Genomic DNA, 17,666 nt, shown 5'->3' with positions numbered 1-17,666 from the left:
ACAATTGCAGCTTGAAAATAACCAAACCTGAAATATTTTAACTGGAAAACACTAAAATAAAACATTTCAGATGAATTTAATAATGAAAAGGAAACAAAAGAAAAAAAAGGGAGATCAATTTTGTTTTATAAATAAATAAAATGATCAACAACAATCCCCAAACCTGATCAAATATCTTTTCAAAATTTTATAAAATGTTTTGTAATGGTAGTAGTTGTGAAAACTATATATTTAATTAAAAAAAAAAAACAACACATGAAAACTGTTTAAAACAGCAAAGAGAAACGCTTCAAGAAATATGAATTCCGAAAGTTTGACAAAATAATAAAGACAGTTTTATGGGTATATTGGATTTGTTGATACAAAAATCAAAAGTAAGTATACAAACCAGAGTACCATTTTTAATCTAGGTGTTAAAAAAAGTAAATATGTTTCCAATATATTTTTTCTCTATTCCATAAAATCATTAATGGTATTAGTTTAAAACCATTTTCTTTTGATTTTGTGCCCCACATTGCCCTCAGTGTGTTGAGAGCAGAGAAATGATTTCCATAGAGAGGAGGCTTTGCATCATCAGCTGATCCTCCAGAGAACTGAGAAGGTTTATAGTCCTGTGAGTTCAACACTGCAGGACTCACATCTGTCAGTCAACACAGCAGAAAGCACAACCACCATGACTCTCATCACCATCCTCATCTGGACGCTGACCTGCTGCTGTTTTACAGGTTCATTCACTCAGCAACATTTCAAACATGATGTGCTGCTTTTTCTCTCATTGATTTCTGCTGATAAATGAATGATTTGTTTTTGTCTGCAGGATGCAGCGGTCAGGTGACTGTGACTCAACCTCCAGTACTGACATCTACTCCTGGATCCACTGTCACTCTGACCTGTAGGATCAGCCGAGCTGTTGCTGGCTGTGGTGATGGTCAGTGTATGTTCTGGTTTCAACAGAAATCTGGACAAACTCCAAAGCTCCTAATTCGACAAGTGAGCACAAGACATTCAGGAACACCATCTCGATTTAGTGGCAGTGGAAGCAGCTCTGACTTCTCTATGACCATCAGTGGAGTTCAGGCTGAGGACGCAGCAGTTTACTACTGTAAGAGTGTGCATAGTCGGCCAGTTGTCACACACTGATTTGCAGTTGTACAACAACCTCCCTTAGTCAGACTGCAGAGACACTGAGCTGTTACAGCAGGGACTGACTGCAGCTGCTAGAAAAGACTCTGATACAGACCACTGAAAACAGAGCTGACAGTAACCTCAACAAGCACTAAATCCAGAATTGTGCAGATAGATTTGTTTTGGGGTGATTTTAGAAAGGATAAAAAAAACCAGACCCATCCACAAAGTCACTTTCTCATTGCGTTTCCAACTGTATTCACAGGAAGAGTTGAGAAATTACACAGAAAGATCAGATATTTTTAACATTTACATTCCCATTAAGTCTCTTGATGATTATAAAACAAACTGATCTGAGTTTTTAATACTGTATGAGCCCACGTGTATAATGATTTAAAACAAACAAACAAACAAAAAAAACAAAATTAATTTCTTCAGCAGTCAATTTATTGACTCTCCACAAATTTGATTTCTACTATTCATATAAAAGACCAAGAACTTAAGATTTCTTATCATAAAGCATATTATTAGCAATAATTATCATATTAATTAAAAAATGGTAGACACAAATACAGCGCATCTGGAAAGTATCCACAGTACTTTACTTGTTCCATATTGTGTCACATTACAGACTTATTCCACACAGCACTCCATAACAGCAAAGTGACAAAATATATGTTTGTAGCTCTTACTCATTTACTTAAAAAAAAGAAACAGCCTTTGCCATGACACTTCAAATTTAGGTGAGGTGCATCCCGTTTCAAAAGATGATCTGTTAGATGGTAAGCATTTTTGATTGGACATGATTTGGGTGTCATAACATAGGCTGTGAATACTTGACATATTTTTTTTTTATCAATTTCAAACAAACGTTTTTTTCTCCACATTGTCACTAAAGAATAGTGTTTTCTTTTTCTTTTTTTCCTTTTTTTTACAGAGAGACAGCTGCAGAGGTTCTTGTAGTAGGAGTGACTGAAATTCCACATAATATTGAAAGTCCCAATGAGAAGAATTTACTCCATCATCCATAAAAGAACAAAGTTAGGAACCACCAGGACTTCCTACAGCTGGCTGCCTGGCCAGACTGAGCAATTGGGATAGAAGGGTAAGTGACCAAGAACCTGAGAGAGCTTTGTCAGAGGCTATGGAGAGAGAACCACCTTCTACACCACTCCACCAATCAGGCCTTTATAGGAGAGTGGTCAGATGGCTGATGTGAAGGTTCATCTTCCAACAGGACAATGACCCTAAGAACACAGCCAAGATAACAGGAGTGACTTCAGAACCACTCTATGAGGGTCCTTGAGAGGCCGAGGCCAGAGTCCAGGCTTGAATATCTCTGAAGAGATCTGAAAATGGCTGTGCACTGACAGTACTGATCTAAACTGATTAAACTTCAGGGGAGGAATTTGAGAAACTGCTCAAAAATATTACATCATTACACAAAAAGAGTATTGAGCAAAGGATGTGAAAAATGTACATTTTTAATTTACTTTTTTTATTTAAAAAATGAATTTTAATGCATCCTTGTCTCACCTCTTCATGGGGTATTGCTGAGAATTTTAACCCTTTCACACATGAATTATGACAACCTCAATCAGGATTTTTCTCTTAAGTATTTTTAGTCATCTTTAGGCATGAAAAAAAGATTTTTGAACTTCATTTTTTTAAACATGTACTTTCCAAAGAGTTTTTTTTTTACATGTCTACTTAGGTGGACAACATACATCTCGACTTATGAATTGGGTATGGAGTGACACATCAGTGTTCAATGTAGTGGTTTATGGGCAAGTATACCATCAACACTGACACAAATACAAGAAAACAGCCTTTGAATAGCTGTCCACTGTAGTAACCACTATGCATGAAAGGGTTAGTGTGAAAATGACAAAATATGGAACTGAAGCACTGAATACTTTCCAGATGCACTCTGACTCTCCAAGCTGTTGTTGTCAACACTATAGTAGTGTTGTACCCTGCACACTGGCTCATGTAGAGAGACGGGACTTCCTGTGTTCATTTTGGATGCTCCCACAACTACCATCACAGCATTGCTTTTTAATACGTTTTTATTTAAAAAGGATTCACTCAAAGAAGGAGTTAGACCACTGTTTCAACCAAACCAAAATCAACCACAACCTAAAATATCCTGGGAAAAGAAAACAAGATACTTAACCAAGTTACAGGTTTACTTCTGCTGCCAGCACAGATTAGTTACTCAGGGTGTAAGACTTTATTTATTTTCTTTATTCTGTCTATGCTGTCCTTTTTTTATTTTATTTCAACTGATGTATTTTCGATTGCTTTTTGTGTGTGGTTTTTTTTGCATAACATTGAATCAGTTTGTTCCTCACTCTGTTCCACAGAGTCATTTGCCAGCAATTTTCTGAACCACAAGCTGTGTCTTGGTGCGAATGTGACTATCACGGCAAAATAAGTGCAAATATTAGCTCTACTCTCAGTTGGTACCTTCAGAAGCCTGGACATATCGCTTCTCCGGAATTCTGTTAAGATGATGTAGATCTGGCTCTCAACAGACTTTATCTATCAATGATGTTTAGGCTGAAGATACTAGATATTATTAATGTCTGGTAGTGGAGAGCTCACATAATCATTTATAGCTGTAAAAAAAGCTACTTCAGTATAGCTGATGGCTGCAGATGCAGAGTGTTCAACTGCAATGAGAAAAATTTGTCCACCAACACAATGCAACTTCCCACCCAAAAAACTTTATTTCAGCAACAGTGAAAAATTTATGAAATCAAATGACATAATAAGTGAGCAATTACCAATGTCCTATTTAGTTACTTCTCATTAAGGTGCCATAAAAACATATGAACATCAGAGTTACGTAAATAACAGTAACACCTGTGATGGCGAATGATCTTGTTGTTTGCTGGATACAAAAATTAAAACATCACTGATTTTTGTTACTGAAATCAAATGTCTAAACAGTGTGAAGCATTCATGGCATACGTAGCATTGGGTGAACTACAATAGTTAACCATTAACTCAAAAAGAAGCTGTCTGGGGTCATCTGGCTACAGCAAAAGCAAACAAAGTGTGGACAAAGACACAAAAGAAATCGAAATATGAAAACATGAAAAAGAAAAATACAGTAGGCTGTTTTTGTAGTGTTTTATGTGACATTAGTCTTGTAAGAAAAACATAATCACTGCCGTTTCTTTTTCTTTGCACACACCCACGGCCCCTGCAGCCTACCCAAATGAAGCTGTTCGCCTATCGTGTACATTATTAAGTAAAGAAAGGGGAGGAGGAGGTCAGCAACTTTTCTGCATCCTGGTGTACCGAGAGCTGCAGTTCCATTTCATGACCGCCCCCGACCAGCTCTGTCTTTTCTCTCTCTCTCTCTCTCTCTCTCTCTCTCTCTCTCTCTCTCAGTACCAGGTTTTAGAAGTATCTGGTATTTTAATGAAGAAGTACAACCATTTTGATACTCATTTGCTCCTCCCACTCGCCTCTGCCTGACAGAGGAGTTCACCCTGGAGCCGTTAAGAGAGAAGTTTAAACCCCTGCTGCTCAGGAGACTGCGGTTACACCGTCCCACACCTCCCCTTTGTCGTGTCTAGTTGAAGATTTTTGGAAAATACAGTCCAAAAGTTTTTGGTTTCTTTTTTTCTGTGTGCCAAGAGGACAGCAGAAGATGCCTGGCAGCATGACTCGGAAATGCTGTGCCATTTACACCACCGGCTTCGTCTGCGCTCATCTCCTGACAGTGGGGATTGCCCTGGTCATAGCTCTTTCTTTTTAAAATGATTTCTTTACATTATTTCCTCTCATTAGTCACTCATTACATATGTCACACACGAGGGGTTCAAATGTTCATAGCGTTTGGTCTGCAGTAGCCAATCATGCACCTACAGCATCTCACCTGTAATGGCACATGCAGGGTCACATGACCGACTACATTTTATGGATTGAACTATTCAAGTTATTATTGGCTGTTATTGCTGCATTCTGCCCCTTCGGCGTTGCAGGATGAACCCAGAGCCTCGCCACCTTCACAAATCCGCAGGATCCGAGGTTTATACATCTAAGTCTGTGGTTTCGAGGGTTTTTTTGTTTTGTTTTTTGAATAAAGACAGGCGAAAAAACAGCTGTAGGTAGAAATCCCCTGTAATTCCCACAGTGAGGGGGAATATGTTGAGGTGAGCCTGTCATGACCTTATCACATTTCATAGTGATTACCTTAAATATTTTTTGTTTTGCATCTGTCCCCCTGGATTCAATTTGCTTTTATTAGATAGGGCTGACTTTTAGGGTAAAATTCGCGAAATACATGATCTGTCGTCTGTATATCATTTCATAACCTTTCCAGTACCAGGCAATGATGCCTGATGGCACATTTCTGTTCATACATCATTTGATGCATCATTTCATTTGTGTCTTTTCTGTGAGCACTTTTTTATCTGGGTAAAAATTACTCAGTTTTGTGTAGTGATTTTACAAAATAACGTTGACTTGACAAATAAGTCGGGCTAAACATTTATGTATTTTACTGTATTTGGATTCAAATTTAGATAGAAACAACTTCTGTTTCAAAAACCTGCTTTCACTATTGGAGTTTTGCGGTTAAGTGTCTGCATGCCTGTGGACTGGTGGGGCATTAGGGGTGAGTCAGCTTGAACCATAAATGTTTGCTTTTTATTGTACTTTAGGACATGGATGGTGTGATGGAGATAAACCTGCTGCTCTCTGTCCTTTAAAATGCCTCACGTTCTTCTTACTGACACGAATTGTGTTGAATGCTCTGTGCAAATCATTATCACTTTAAAACCTCTCAGCTTTTTCTTTCCTGTTTGACAAAATTGCATCTTCCTGTCAAGGAGGAAAAAGCCAAAATCAGCTCAGCAGAAAGGCTCAATATTCTGTTTAGTCCAAGTTGGTGGCTCAATAGCAGCTGCCTTATTGACATGGTTTTCCCCTTCTGGGGTTAAATTTAGGTCAGGGCAGGAGATTGTGACACCACACCTCAGCTGTACCTGAAGTTTGGCAATGGTCCAGTTCATTTCAATTTTTCCACCAGTGAATAAAACCAACCACATTCTGGGTGCACTGACAAACCTCCCTGTTTGTCCCTCAGCTATCAGCTTTTTCTTTTTTTTTCAAAGTTTTTCCGAGAGATAAATAGTGTTAATACAACTTTGATGAAGGACTTTCCAAAGACCTTTGTTCAAGGTTTGGCAAACACAGGGATCCATGCAGGCTAACGTCACAGATGGTCTCATAGAAAAAGCCCAACGTTGACTCAAGCCTCTTTTGATAGTGAGACATTTTGTTTTAAAAGAGAACAAACTGGGTCATTTTTGCTTGTTGTTTAGTGCACAGAGACTTTTTATGATGGTGGCACTCTTTCTCACTTCATGCAGTTTTATTCGAGCTCTTAATTAAGAAACAGGATCTTCAAAACTCAAGAGAGTCTCACTACCTCAAGAACAAAACTTGAGGTAAGCAAGTTTTGTTCTTGCTCATACTGGATAGTCATCTGCCTGAGATGTCAGACTGTAAGAGATTATTCAGCTAATTAAAAGGACAACAAATATTTGGATTTACATTTTTTCTCTCACTAAACTGATCACCTTTTGAGTTTTAGGCTGTTTGTGGGACAAAAAAGGAGTTTTGAAGACGCAATTTTAGGCTCTGGAAAATGAACATTGCAGCATTTTTCACTGAATAAAGACTAATCGGTAAAGAAATTAATTGCAGGTTGTAGTCAGGCTTGAACAGAAGACTAAAAGGGTAAAACCTTTAATTGCATCAACACCAAATCAGGAATCAGCAGGAAAAGAGGAACTGATGTAACAAAACAAAACAAAACAAAACAACACTGTGAAGAGAACCTTCACAGACAAAACTCAGAAAACATTTCTTTTGAGCAAAACAAGACGTTAACCCAAACACGAAGTGCCAGCCACACCTGAAGCTATAGTTTCACAACAGTAAGTGCCTGTGAGAAGCCACAGAGAGCAATGTAGAGGATCTCTGAAGAGCACCGCTCAGTACTCAGCCGACAAATCATTACAGGAATGAAAGACACAGAAGGAAGTGGGTCGTTTCTCCACACTAAGTTTAGAAAACTGGCAGGAATGGGAGGGGAAAAAAAGAGTTTGCTTGTTTTTTTTCCGGTCAACATACTGGAAGGGCTTCAATTTTCTTTTTACAGCTGGCAGCTCAAGTTACTTGTTACCGTTCCTGATGTTCAGCCATGTGGTGTCCAGGTTAATGTGACAGACGTTTTATGTCCATGAGACTTTCATGTTTTTAGGTTTTTCTCCATATGAGCTTAGCCAAAGAATCTGGGAAATGACTAAAACTGTTTTCAGCATTTTTTTTGACTAGGCTTGCTGAAGTTGGAGACCTTGCACAGTTTTTGCTAAGACTGGCTGCCTATCCTGATGGTTTTTCAGCTGTGAATGACTTTTCTCTGTTTCCCTCTGGGTTTTGAGGTGCTGGCCCGGCACCAGCTCCTTGCTGAAAGGTGCCATGGCCCTCTTTGAGACTAGAAAAGGGCTTTAAAAGCACTCCTAAAATCAAATATAGTGCAGCAACATTCTCATCACTTCATGCTTTGAGAGATAATATTTCTTTTTTGTTTTGAATGTTTTTCTTCTTTTGTTGATAGGAAATTACTTTAACAGAGAAGAGCCAAGTTTTCGAGTCATGGAAGAATCCACCTCCATCTTATTTGGAGTATTACTTCTTCAACGTGACCAATCCAGAGGTGTTCATGGCAGGTGGGAAGGCATCTGTTAAACAGATTGGACCTTATACTTACAGGTTAGTTTGATGTGAAGAATTTTAAATATGTCTGTAATATGTAATGTTGGGAAAGTGAAATATTTTAGCCATGGTTGCAAAAGCCCTGTTTAAGGAAACTCATCTGAAGTTATTTTGATGTAATGTATTAAAATCAATACAAAAGAAATTTGGAATAACTGAAAATGTCCTGTCCACACCAGGGTACACAGGCCACGGGAAAATGTAACCTTCCTGGAGAATGGCACCAAGGTTTACGCCTTGAACCCAAAGACTTTTGTCTTTGTGCCTGAGAAGTCCGTCGGAGACCCACAGGTTGACATCGTCAGGACTGTCAACATCCCATTTGTGGTGAGCGAGTGGATTGCAATGACTAGAAGCAGAGAGGTCATGTAGATTTTGGCTGACATTCAAACCAATGTTACTAAAAAGACACAGCTAATGACTCAGTGATCTTTTCTATTGTGTGATTGGAGCATTCTCACCTTTTGCCTCCAGCCATCTGATGGTAGCATTGTTCTCTTTGTCCGTCTTTCTTAGACGATAATGAACGAGCTGAACTCCTACTCCTTCCTCTTGCGGTCTGTGTTTGCCATGTACATAAACAGCCTGGATATCAAACTTTTCATGACCCGCACTGTGCACGAGGTTCTGTGGGGCTTTAAAGACCCTCTTCTCACAAAACTCCACTCCATGAAGCCTGAAGTAGATGAATATTTTGGGCTTATGTGGAAGGTAAGCTCAGCTGCCATTTAACTTTTACTCACTTTGTTGTTCCTAGAGATTTTTTGTCTTCTTGTTGTTAGGGGTTAGTCACACAAGGAAAAACAAGAGGAAGTCAGTAGTAACGTCATGTAAGAAAATTCAGAATGCTCACATGCTGGTGGATGAAACTTTTATTTCCTGTTTATAGAGCATTGTTTGCAACTTAGCAATGCCACAATCATGTGATCTTTAGTGCAGCATTTAGAGTGACTTAAAGAAAATTACTAATTTGTTAGTTTTGTGGTTCTCGTGGCGGGCCGGGACCGGTAGTTGCCGGACGGGACCCCGGCGCCCGCCTCCAAGGAGCCGCAGCCCCCACTCTCCTCCAGCACGGTGGCATGGTGGTTAGCACTGTTGCCGCACAGCAAGAAGGTCCTGAGTTCAATTCCACCATCAGGCCGGGGTCTTTCTGTGTGGAGTTTGCATGTTCTCCCCGTGTTCGCGTGGGTTCCCTCCGGGTACTCCAGCTTCCTCCCACCGTCCAAAGACATGCAGCTTGTGGGGATAGGTTAATTGGATAATTCAAATTGTCACTAGATGTGAATATGAGTGTGAATGGTTGTCTGTCCCTGTGTGTTGGCCCTGCGACAGACTGGTGACCTGTCCAGGATGTACCCCGCCTCTCGCCCTATGACAGCTGGGATAGGCTCCAGCGCCCCCCGCGACCCTGAAAAGGATAAGCGAATGGATGGATGTTAGTTTTTTTGGTAACAGAAAGTGTATGTATTTGGCCTTTTTGTTTTTGAACTGAGTTCTGATCAGTTTGTTGTTCAAAATAAGGAATTAAAATGAAGTTTAATCTTCACTTGGTTACTTGTGGTTGCACTAACGGATACAAAGCTGAATTAAAAAAGTTTTCTTTTCTGATGTTTGTATAGCAGCAGAACAGTCTGTTTACCATCATGCACAGTTTTCTATCAAAGCAGCTGACAGCAGTTTAATTGTCTGTCCAACAGAACAATGGCACCCACGACGGAGAGTTTGTGTTCCACACCGGTGAGCAGAACTACTTGGATTATGGGAAGATCGACACGTGGAACGGCATGAGGTAAAAATTCATACAGGGCACTTTCAATTGTCTTTATATAAACTGTTTTATTTTCCTCGTTTCTTGAATAGTCGGAAACACTTTCTAGCCAGCAAATGGCTTTCTCTTCCTTCCACGCACCTTATTACCATTTGCTACATTATGCAATGTTCATTCGAAAGTCCAAAGGGGAAAGTCTTTGCTCCCTGGCTTTAGGGGGAGAGGAGTTGCAAAATGGATATTTTGATATCCACATCAACCTTGCACTTTGAATGTGTGTTTAGAGTACTGTGTGTGCTGAAAAAAGTACTAACAGAAATACTCGGTTTCTGACACAAAAACGGCCAAACTGTACTGAAATTCCTTGTTCATACAAAAATGGATGCTGTTGTGGTGACTCTGTAGCAAAGTGGTGATATGGGTGTAAACAGCAGTTTGTTTTTTCAGCTCGAGAGACCTTGATAATCCCCTGCTTTCTATTCACTTACCGTATAAGAAAAGAAATGTAAGGCCCAATGCCAAAAACATAATGTCCAAAGAATCGCAGCCGTGAGAGATGTGAAATATTTGTTTTTTTCCCCTGTTTATTTCAGCATTTAGGAAGATTGTATTGTTCTAGTTAGCGAAGGCTGAGAATGGGTTGTAAAATAATTCTGAGGGAGATTGTTTTTTTGGGGGGGTGGGGGCAAACGCGTATAATTTCTTTTAATATTTGCTTAGCGGTACTAATACTTCTTGTGTTTGTTTGTTTGTTTGTTTGTTTGTTTGTTTGTTTTAGTACAAATGTAAGTGAGGCAGGCTTTGTTCCCCCCACTGTCATAATTAATATCTGGTTCTTCTTGATTAACAGGGAAATGTCGTGGTGGTCATCCAATCAGAGCAACATGATCAACGGCACTGATGGCACAGTTTTCCACCCGCTGATAAACAGGAACGAGTTGCTCTACATCTTTGCTGCTGATTTCTGCAGGTGTGCATGCTTATGTGGCTTTAAATTTGTTTACAGGCAAAGCACTCGGCAGGGTGAGGACAAGAACTTCAACTGAGGTTAATGAAAGGAAATGCCGGCTGAGGTGCACACTGTGTGCTGACAAACACACTGATAAGGACAACTTCTGAGAAGGCATCCAGTAGGAAACACAAGTGGAAAGAGTTAGGCCCGGACATGCCCGGATACCACAGGAAGTGACCGCTATCATTCTTTATTCTGTTTAGAAGATTTATAAATATAAAGAGAACCATTTCCTTCTTGAATGGCACTTGAGGTCTTTATTAAACCCATCCTGAAGTCCTCAAGTGATGGGCGCTTTCTTTCTCTCCTCAGGTCTATTCATTTAGCCTATGTGGAAGACGTGGAGGTGAAAGGGATTCAAGCGTACCGCTTTGCACCCCCTAGTGATGTTCTCATGAGTCCCAAAAACAACCCCACCAACGCGGGCTTCTGTGTGCCAGCTGGTGACTGTCTCGGCACCGGGGTGCATAAAGTCAGCGTTTGTCGAGAAGGTAGGAAGACTGGGCCATCCCACCACCAGCCTCTCCCTTCGTAAATTACTACAGAGCTTGCCCCAATTACCCACTTCCCCCACACACTGGCCCCGTGACACATTTTTATCTCCCCATCTTTCTAAGGGAGATTAGAGATTAATAAATAGAGATAGAGATTAAATTCTCAAATCAGATCTTTAGCACAGACTGTCCACACTGCAAGTGTTCAAGATTTGTGCATGCAGACATCACCAACCCACCTCCATAATTGGAGACTCGGCTTTCCAACGTGACTTTTCTTCTAGCATGTCGTCTACTGACATTTTATCTGCCAGAGCGTCCAGATTGAGACGAAATGATGAGGATGTTGCATTTCAAACCACATCTAAATGTTGTTTTTGATCTAATGTGGAGAAATACTTAGTCCTCAACATTTTCTAAAATCTAAATATGTTTTTTTAAGTGAAAATAAATAAGCCCAGGTTTATTTTGACTGTCTGAATGAAAAGGACAGTTTATATTTGCCTCCCATGAAACCCTTCATAGCACGATGTTTCTGTTTTGCTAATGCATCATTTTTGAATTTGTGGAGAAATTTTTATGTCTCCTCTGCTAACAACTGATCACATTTGTTTTCTTGTTTTTACAGAAAAGGGTAATGTTCTCAGCTAGTCATTAGCAACATTCAATAAAACCTGAAACACACATTCATTAGCTATCATTTCCATTATATCATTTACAGACACGGGAACATGTTTACATCACACAAAACACTATCCGTTATCTCACGTTCCTACTTTTATTGTTTTCCCTTGAGCCTTGTTGTTTTAATCTCATGATAGAAATATGACTCATCATGTTGTTTTCCTCAAGGCGCTCCCATTGTGGTGTCCTTCCCACACTTTTATCAGGCTGACCGTGCTTACATCAACGCCATTGATGGCCTTAACCCCAACAAGGAGGAGCATGAGACGTATTTTGATCTGCAGCCGGTATGTTGAACAAGCAGTGCTGTTATCGCCATAAATGAGTGTGTAATGAACATCGATCTATCGGTCCAAATTAGAGTGGGTTAAATGAGTTCTTTTACTTGAGTTTTATTTTTTTATCTTTATATTTTCATGCACAAGGCACTTTTCAAATTGCACGTGATGTTAAAATAACAGATTTAGCTTTTTTGTGATCTACTTTTGCATAAGAATGGCCCCACCCCATTCTTAGTTTTTGCTGGCAAATGCTTAGAGCACAACTTACGGTAGCAGTGTGACTCAGTGGCTAAGAGTTTTGGTTCCAAATAAAGATTAAAATAAAAGAAAGAAAAAGAAAAGAGAAAACTACATTTCTTCCCCAATTTTTGTCTTTGCTCTCCTCTTCATAGATGACAGGAGTTCCCATTCGTGCCTGTAAGAGAGCTCAGCTCAACATGATTCTGAAGAGAGTCGCCGGCTTTCCGTAAGTCAGGCTTAAGTCAGGCTTGGACTCTGACATACTTTACTGTTGCTACATACACTCTGACACTATTTCAGCCACATGTTGAGCCAGATGTCTCCCCCTGACCTCGTCGTGCTGTTGTTTCTGCCCCGCAGCAAAACAAAGAACATTACCGAGACCATTTTCCCCATCATGTTCGTGAATGAGGTGAGGATCTAATCTTTTAGCACAACTTAACGTGTTTGACTTAGAGTGAGTGAACTTCTTAGTCAGCACTGTCATCTTTCCCAACTCTAGATGGCGACTATTGATGATGAGCCAGCAGCCCAGATGAGGTCACTGCTCCTTAATACTCCCCAATAAAACAGAAACATAAAGCCGAAGTAATTTTGCTTGTAGATGAGTAAATACCTTTATTTCTCTTTGCCAGAAATAAACTGATTGAAAGGAGATGTTCTGTATGAGTGTGGTTTCTATTTACAAGTAACATTAGTTAACACTATTACATCGCAAATACATCTTTGTAGACAGTGCAATGACACTAATCTATCTATCTAAATCAAATTAAATCAAATCAAATCAAATCACCTTTATTGTCACGTCACATGTGCAGGTACACTGGTACAGTACATGCGAGTGAAATTCTTGTGTGCGAGCTTCACAAGCAACAGAGTTGTGCAAAATACAATAACGTGCAACAAGCAAAATATAAAAATGGCTAATCTAAAAAGTAATAAATATATGTACCATATATAAAGGTATATACATTACTGAATGTGTATACTAAATATGTTTTTCTACGTGTGTGTGTGTGTGTGTGAGTGTGTATATAGTGTGTATATACATGTTTTACAAATGAAATAGAGTAAACAATAAAATAAGATATATAAAATATACAGAGGTTGGTATGTGCAAAACAGTGGCATTAATGTACAGTATGGAGTGCATAATGTTGAAGTTCCAGTAGTGAGGGTGAGGTGTCTATGACGTGTTCAGCAGTCTGATGGCCTGGTGGAAAAAGCTGTCTCTCAGTCTGCTGGTACGGGACCGGATGCTGCAGAACCTCCTTCCTGATGGAAGTAGTCTGAACAGTTTGTGGCTGGGGTGACTGGAGTCCTTGATGATCCTCCCCGCTTTCCTCAGGCACCGCTTCCTGTAGATGTCTTGGAGGGAGGGAAGCTCACCTCCAATTGTCCGTTCAGTGATGCATCCAGTGAGGATGCTCTCAATGGCACAGCGATAGAAGGTCCTGAGGATGCGGGGGCTCATGCCGAATCTTTTCAGTCTCCTGAGAAAGAAGAGGCGCTGCTGCGCCTTCTTCACTGTTTTGTTTATGTGTACTGACCATGTGAGATCCTCAGCCAGATGTACACCAAGGAAGCGGAAGCTGCTCACTCGCTCCACAGCGGCGCCGTTGATGGTGATGGGGGTGTGTACTCCTCTGCACCTCCGGAAGTCCACTATCAGCTCCTTTGTCTTTGCGACATTGAGGGTGAGATGGTTGTCTTGACACCAGTGGGTCAGGGCGCTGACCTCCTCCCTGTAGGCCGTCTCATCACCGTTGGTGATAAGACCCACCACTGTAGTGTCGTCCGCAAACTTCACAATGATGTTGGAGTTGTTAGTGGCCGTGCAGTCGTAGGTGTAGAGTGAGTACAGGAGAGGGCTCAGTACACACCCCTGTGGAGCACCAGTGTTCAGTGTGATGGGGGATGAGGTGGTGCTGCCCAGTCTGACCACTTGGCGTCTGTCAGACAGGAAGTTAAGGATCCAGCTGCAGAGGGAGCTGCTCAGTCCTTGATCCTGCAGTTTCCTGTCCAGCTTCGAGGGTACGATGGTATTGAATGCTGAGCTGTAATCTACAAACAGCATTCTCACATACGTGTCTCTCTTCTCCAGGTGTGACAGGGCAGCATGGAGTGTCAGGGCTATGGCATCATCAGTGGACCTGTTGTGGCGGTATGCGAACTGTAGAGGGTCCAGTGAGTCGGGTAGTGCGGAGCAGATGAAGTGATCTATTGATCAGTTTTGGAAACCCCACAAAAATGAAGCGTTATGTTTGTTGAGTCGTGACGTCCGACGATGTTTTGTTACTCCGTAACTATGGTAACAACATAAGTGCCTCGAATGGTCATCCAAAGCAAAACAAAAAAACCTTTAGAGAGAAAAACTTTAGTTCATTTGCTAAAACAGCACATTATCATCTGAAAGGAACACTGGTTAAAACAGCTTCTTTTGCTTTCATGGTGTTTCTGCAAAGGTGTTGTACAGCAGACAAATACTCACGAGTACTGGTTTATTTTACTGCCAAATCCAAATGCCAAATCCTTGTGTTTAATTTGCAGTGAGCGTGTTGAGGTGGTCAAAGGGAGGAGATCACAACTTTCTTTCCTGTAAGCAGGCAAAAAAGAAAAGAAAAGAAAAGAAAAGAAACACACAATCACAAAAGCTGTATGGCCAATGTGAAGAGAGAAAGTTTTCATGCTCAGGATGTTTGGGTCAACATACACATGTGAATCAAGCTTTTCACACACAAACCTACCTGAACATAATGTGGCCTGTGTAACAAGCTATGCCTAATTAAAGTTGTTGATTTATAACAAACCTATGTCCCCTCAGTGTGCAGCAGTAGATGTTGTTTTCATATGTGCTACTGCAACTACAAAGTCAAACATATGGTTAGATACATTACTCCAGTAGAGATGACTTGCCTATAATCCTGTCTGCTTCTGTGTTCCCCAGGATACATTTGTACTTCACTTTAAAAGTATACTTTCCATTTTTTACTGCTAATGTGAGGAATTGCTGAGATTGTATAGAAAGTATTGACAAATCCTGTTGCTTAGAAAAGTTGCTGTTGCTGTCGACTGCATTAATTCAAATGTTGCTCCCTTCAGGCCTCATAAATTAGCTAATTAGCTCCAGTTTAGGTCCTTGGACTCTACTGCTGTCAGGGAAAAGACTGCTGGAACAGAGAGACTTCTGTTTCCCCTCTTTGAGCTCTGATGATGCCTATTTATAGAAACAAACTAATCTGTTCCAATGCAGTGAGTGAACTGTCTAATGTGCGGTTTCAGTTTTCCTTCCCAGCAACACAGTCCGCTTGAATGCAGCCATGAATCAGTGACATCAGAAACCTGCCTTCAGTTCGGGACTCTGTGTTAAAATGTACACAAGAGCCTACATGGACCCTTTGCTGATGGAGTAGCACCTGGTGTGCTCATACTAAATTAAAGCTGGTGCTAAAAGCAAGTACTTCTCCAAAGACCTTTCAGCTGAAACTATGTACAGTCAGGTGATGGAAAAAGCAACCACTAAACTGGAACAAATTCTTAGCATTTAAAAACTGTGCTGGAATTTAAATATTAGCAAGTATATCCTTCAGTAAGACCAGTGTTGGAGCTGATATAGACTGTGAATGGGTTGTTTGTCACTTTAGCTGCCTCGAGGCTGAAGACACGATGCATCAGCAGCAACACTGATCAGTGAGTGGTTGGTCATAAACATCTTATGCCTACATAGATTTATAGCTTCAGATAAAGGTTCACTTTTGTCACTCTGCTCTACCCAGAAGGTGTCTTTAAAGCTTTTTCTGCATACGCCAGTCAGATTGGGTGACATTCAGTGGCCTGCAAAGGTCAAGTGCCAGGTCAGAGTTTCTTCTTCCTTCTCATCTGCTGATGATCTGAATTTTCTGTTGCATACAACAAAACTGTCACCCTGACTGATTTTTAGTATAGTTGTTGACCTTTGAACTTTCCAGTTTGTGTGTGGCATCAATGTGACACTGACAGCTTTGACCTGCTGTTGGCATTTACTAAAATGTGTTTTTGACTTTTGTCTGTAAGTGCAGCCAAGCTACTTGTAGTTGGCATCAGAATATTTTCCATGTTTTTATCTCAGACTTGAAGCACTGCCTGTCTGTGTCAAAGGCAGGAAAATTCAGTCGTCTCCAGGAGAATTAAGTCACTCATCCCTGTCTGGAAAATTATAAGCACAGAAATCTATGAATAAGGCCGCTTTTTTTCTTCTTTGGAAGTTATATAATTTATTTAGTTTCTGGTGCCCCCATGGTGCATTTATAAGAATTTAAAAAATATATCTCCAAGAGATATAAGACGAGAAATTACAAATAAATGATAACTCACTAAATTTGGGTAAAATTAAAGACAAAAAAAGGTACTATTACTAACTATATCTATGTACAATAAACAAAGACAGGACAGAGACAATACGAAGTGGTCGTGTGCAATTACAGTAAGGTGAGATGATTGTGCAGTAGGTATTGAATTGAGACAGGATGAAGACATGCGCATGACACAAAATGTGCAAATATAGTATAATTTAGATGTGTTCAGTAACTATGTGACTGAGTGTGCAAATAAGCATATTGTTCCCAGGTCCAGTTTGTAGTAGATTTGTGGAAGTGGCAACATTAACTTGAATTTAAATAATCTGTTATTGTGTTTAAGTGCATGATTATGGTTTATGTAGACAAGTTGAGAGAATTTTCATATTACTGAATTAAATTACATGTTTTACTTTACATATTTTTACCATTACCAGCAAAAACATTCTAATGTAGAGTGTGATGATGTCGGTATTTTATTATTTAGATTTTCAATGTTGATGTATAAACTATAAAATTCAAGAGACTATATGTAATGTAACTATGTAAGTTATGTAAGTTTATGTTTATCAAAAAGTTTAACAAACTGGGCAAAAGATTTTCTCCAAATATGCAATTGTTTTTCTAAAGTTGCAAAACCTGCAATGTGTACAAAGGAATGGAAGGGAAATGAAAAGTGACCTCACAGTTGTCAAGTACTTATGAGCCTTATTCACATTCATCAATTTTCTTTTGTGAGCTGAATAAAAATCTTATTTGTCTGCAAAGATGTTTTAAAGAACATGAATGTAACACAATGTTAAAGTGAAAGCAGTGAACTATTGATTTATTTTGGTGTTAAGTTTTGGTAGACATCATCTATTTACATAAATACATTTTTCATATTTTAATTTATTTTCATATTTATACAAAAAAGTACTGATACTT

At 39.8% G+C, this 17,666-nt stretch overlaps 1 protein-coding gene and 1 gene segment (V, D, J or C); both read left to right on the top strand.

Annotated features, from left to right (window-relative positions):
- Positions 1-538: 538 nt before the first annotated feature.
- Positions 539-1,155, top strand: LOC112843189 (Ig kappa chain V-III region VH-like). The segment is given in 2 exon segments: positions 539-725; positions 818-1,155. Coding segments are annotated over 2 exon segments (375 nt in total).
- Positions 1,156-4,508: 3,353 nt separating this feature from the next.
- LOC112841737 (lysosome membrane protein 2) lies at positions 4,509-17,506 on the top strand. Of its 2 annotated transcripts, none has more exons than XR_003215369.1 (12): positions 4,509-4,876; positions 7,769-7,923; positions 8,106-8,253; positions 8,443-8,637; positions 9,624-9,715; positions 10,545-10,664; positions 11,019-11,197; positions 12,053-12,171; positions 12,565-12,631; positions 12,766-12,817; positions 12,908-12,945; positions 15,155-17,506. XR_003215369.1 is itself a non-coding variant. In XM_025901228.1 (12 exons), the coding sequence occupies exons 1-12, from the start codon at positions 4,790-4,792 to the stop codon at positions 15,174-15,176; spliced, it is 1,281 nt and encodes a 426-aa protein (XP_025757013.1). In that variant the 5' UTR covers positions 4,509-4,789; the 3' UTR covers positions 15,177-17,506. The 2 variants fall into 2 exon arrangements, 1 of the variants encoding a protein (XP_025757013.1); XM_025901228.1 differs by having other exon boundaries at positions 12,558-12,631.
- The last annotated feature ends 160 nt before the right edge of the window (positions 17,507-17,666 follow it).

Source organism: Oreochromis niloticus, linkage group LG19 (assembly GCF_001858045.2).
Source record: "Oreochromis niloticus isolate F11D_XX linkage group LG19, O_niloticus_UMD_NMBU, whole genome shotgun sequence".
Lineage (NCBI taxonomy): Eukaryota > Metazoa > Chordata > Actinopteri > Cichliformes > Cichlidae > Oreochromis > Oreochromis niloticus.
This window is presented reverse-complemented; position numbering and strand designations above follow the sequence as displayed.

Excerpts from the sequence above, each read along its gene's own strand:
- LOC112841737 (XM_025901228.1), top strand. The coding sequence starts at position 4,790 with ATGCCTGGCAGCATGACTCGGAAATGCTGTGCCATTTACACCACCGGC. Across the intron at positions 4,877-7,768 it reads TGACAGTGGGGATTGCCCTG|GAAATTACTTTAACAGAGAA; the intron begins GTCATAGCTCTT and ends TTTTGTTGATAG. Across the intron at positions 12,818-12,907 it reads CCATCATGTTCGTGAATGAG|ATGGCGACTATTGATGATGA; the intron begins GTGAGGATCTAA and ends TCCCAACTCTAG.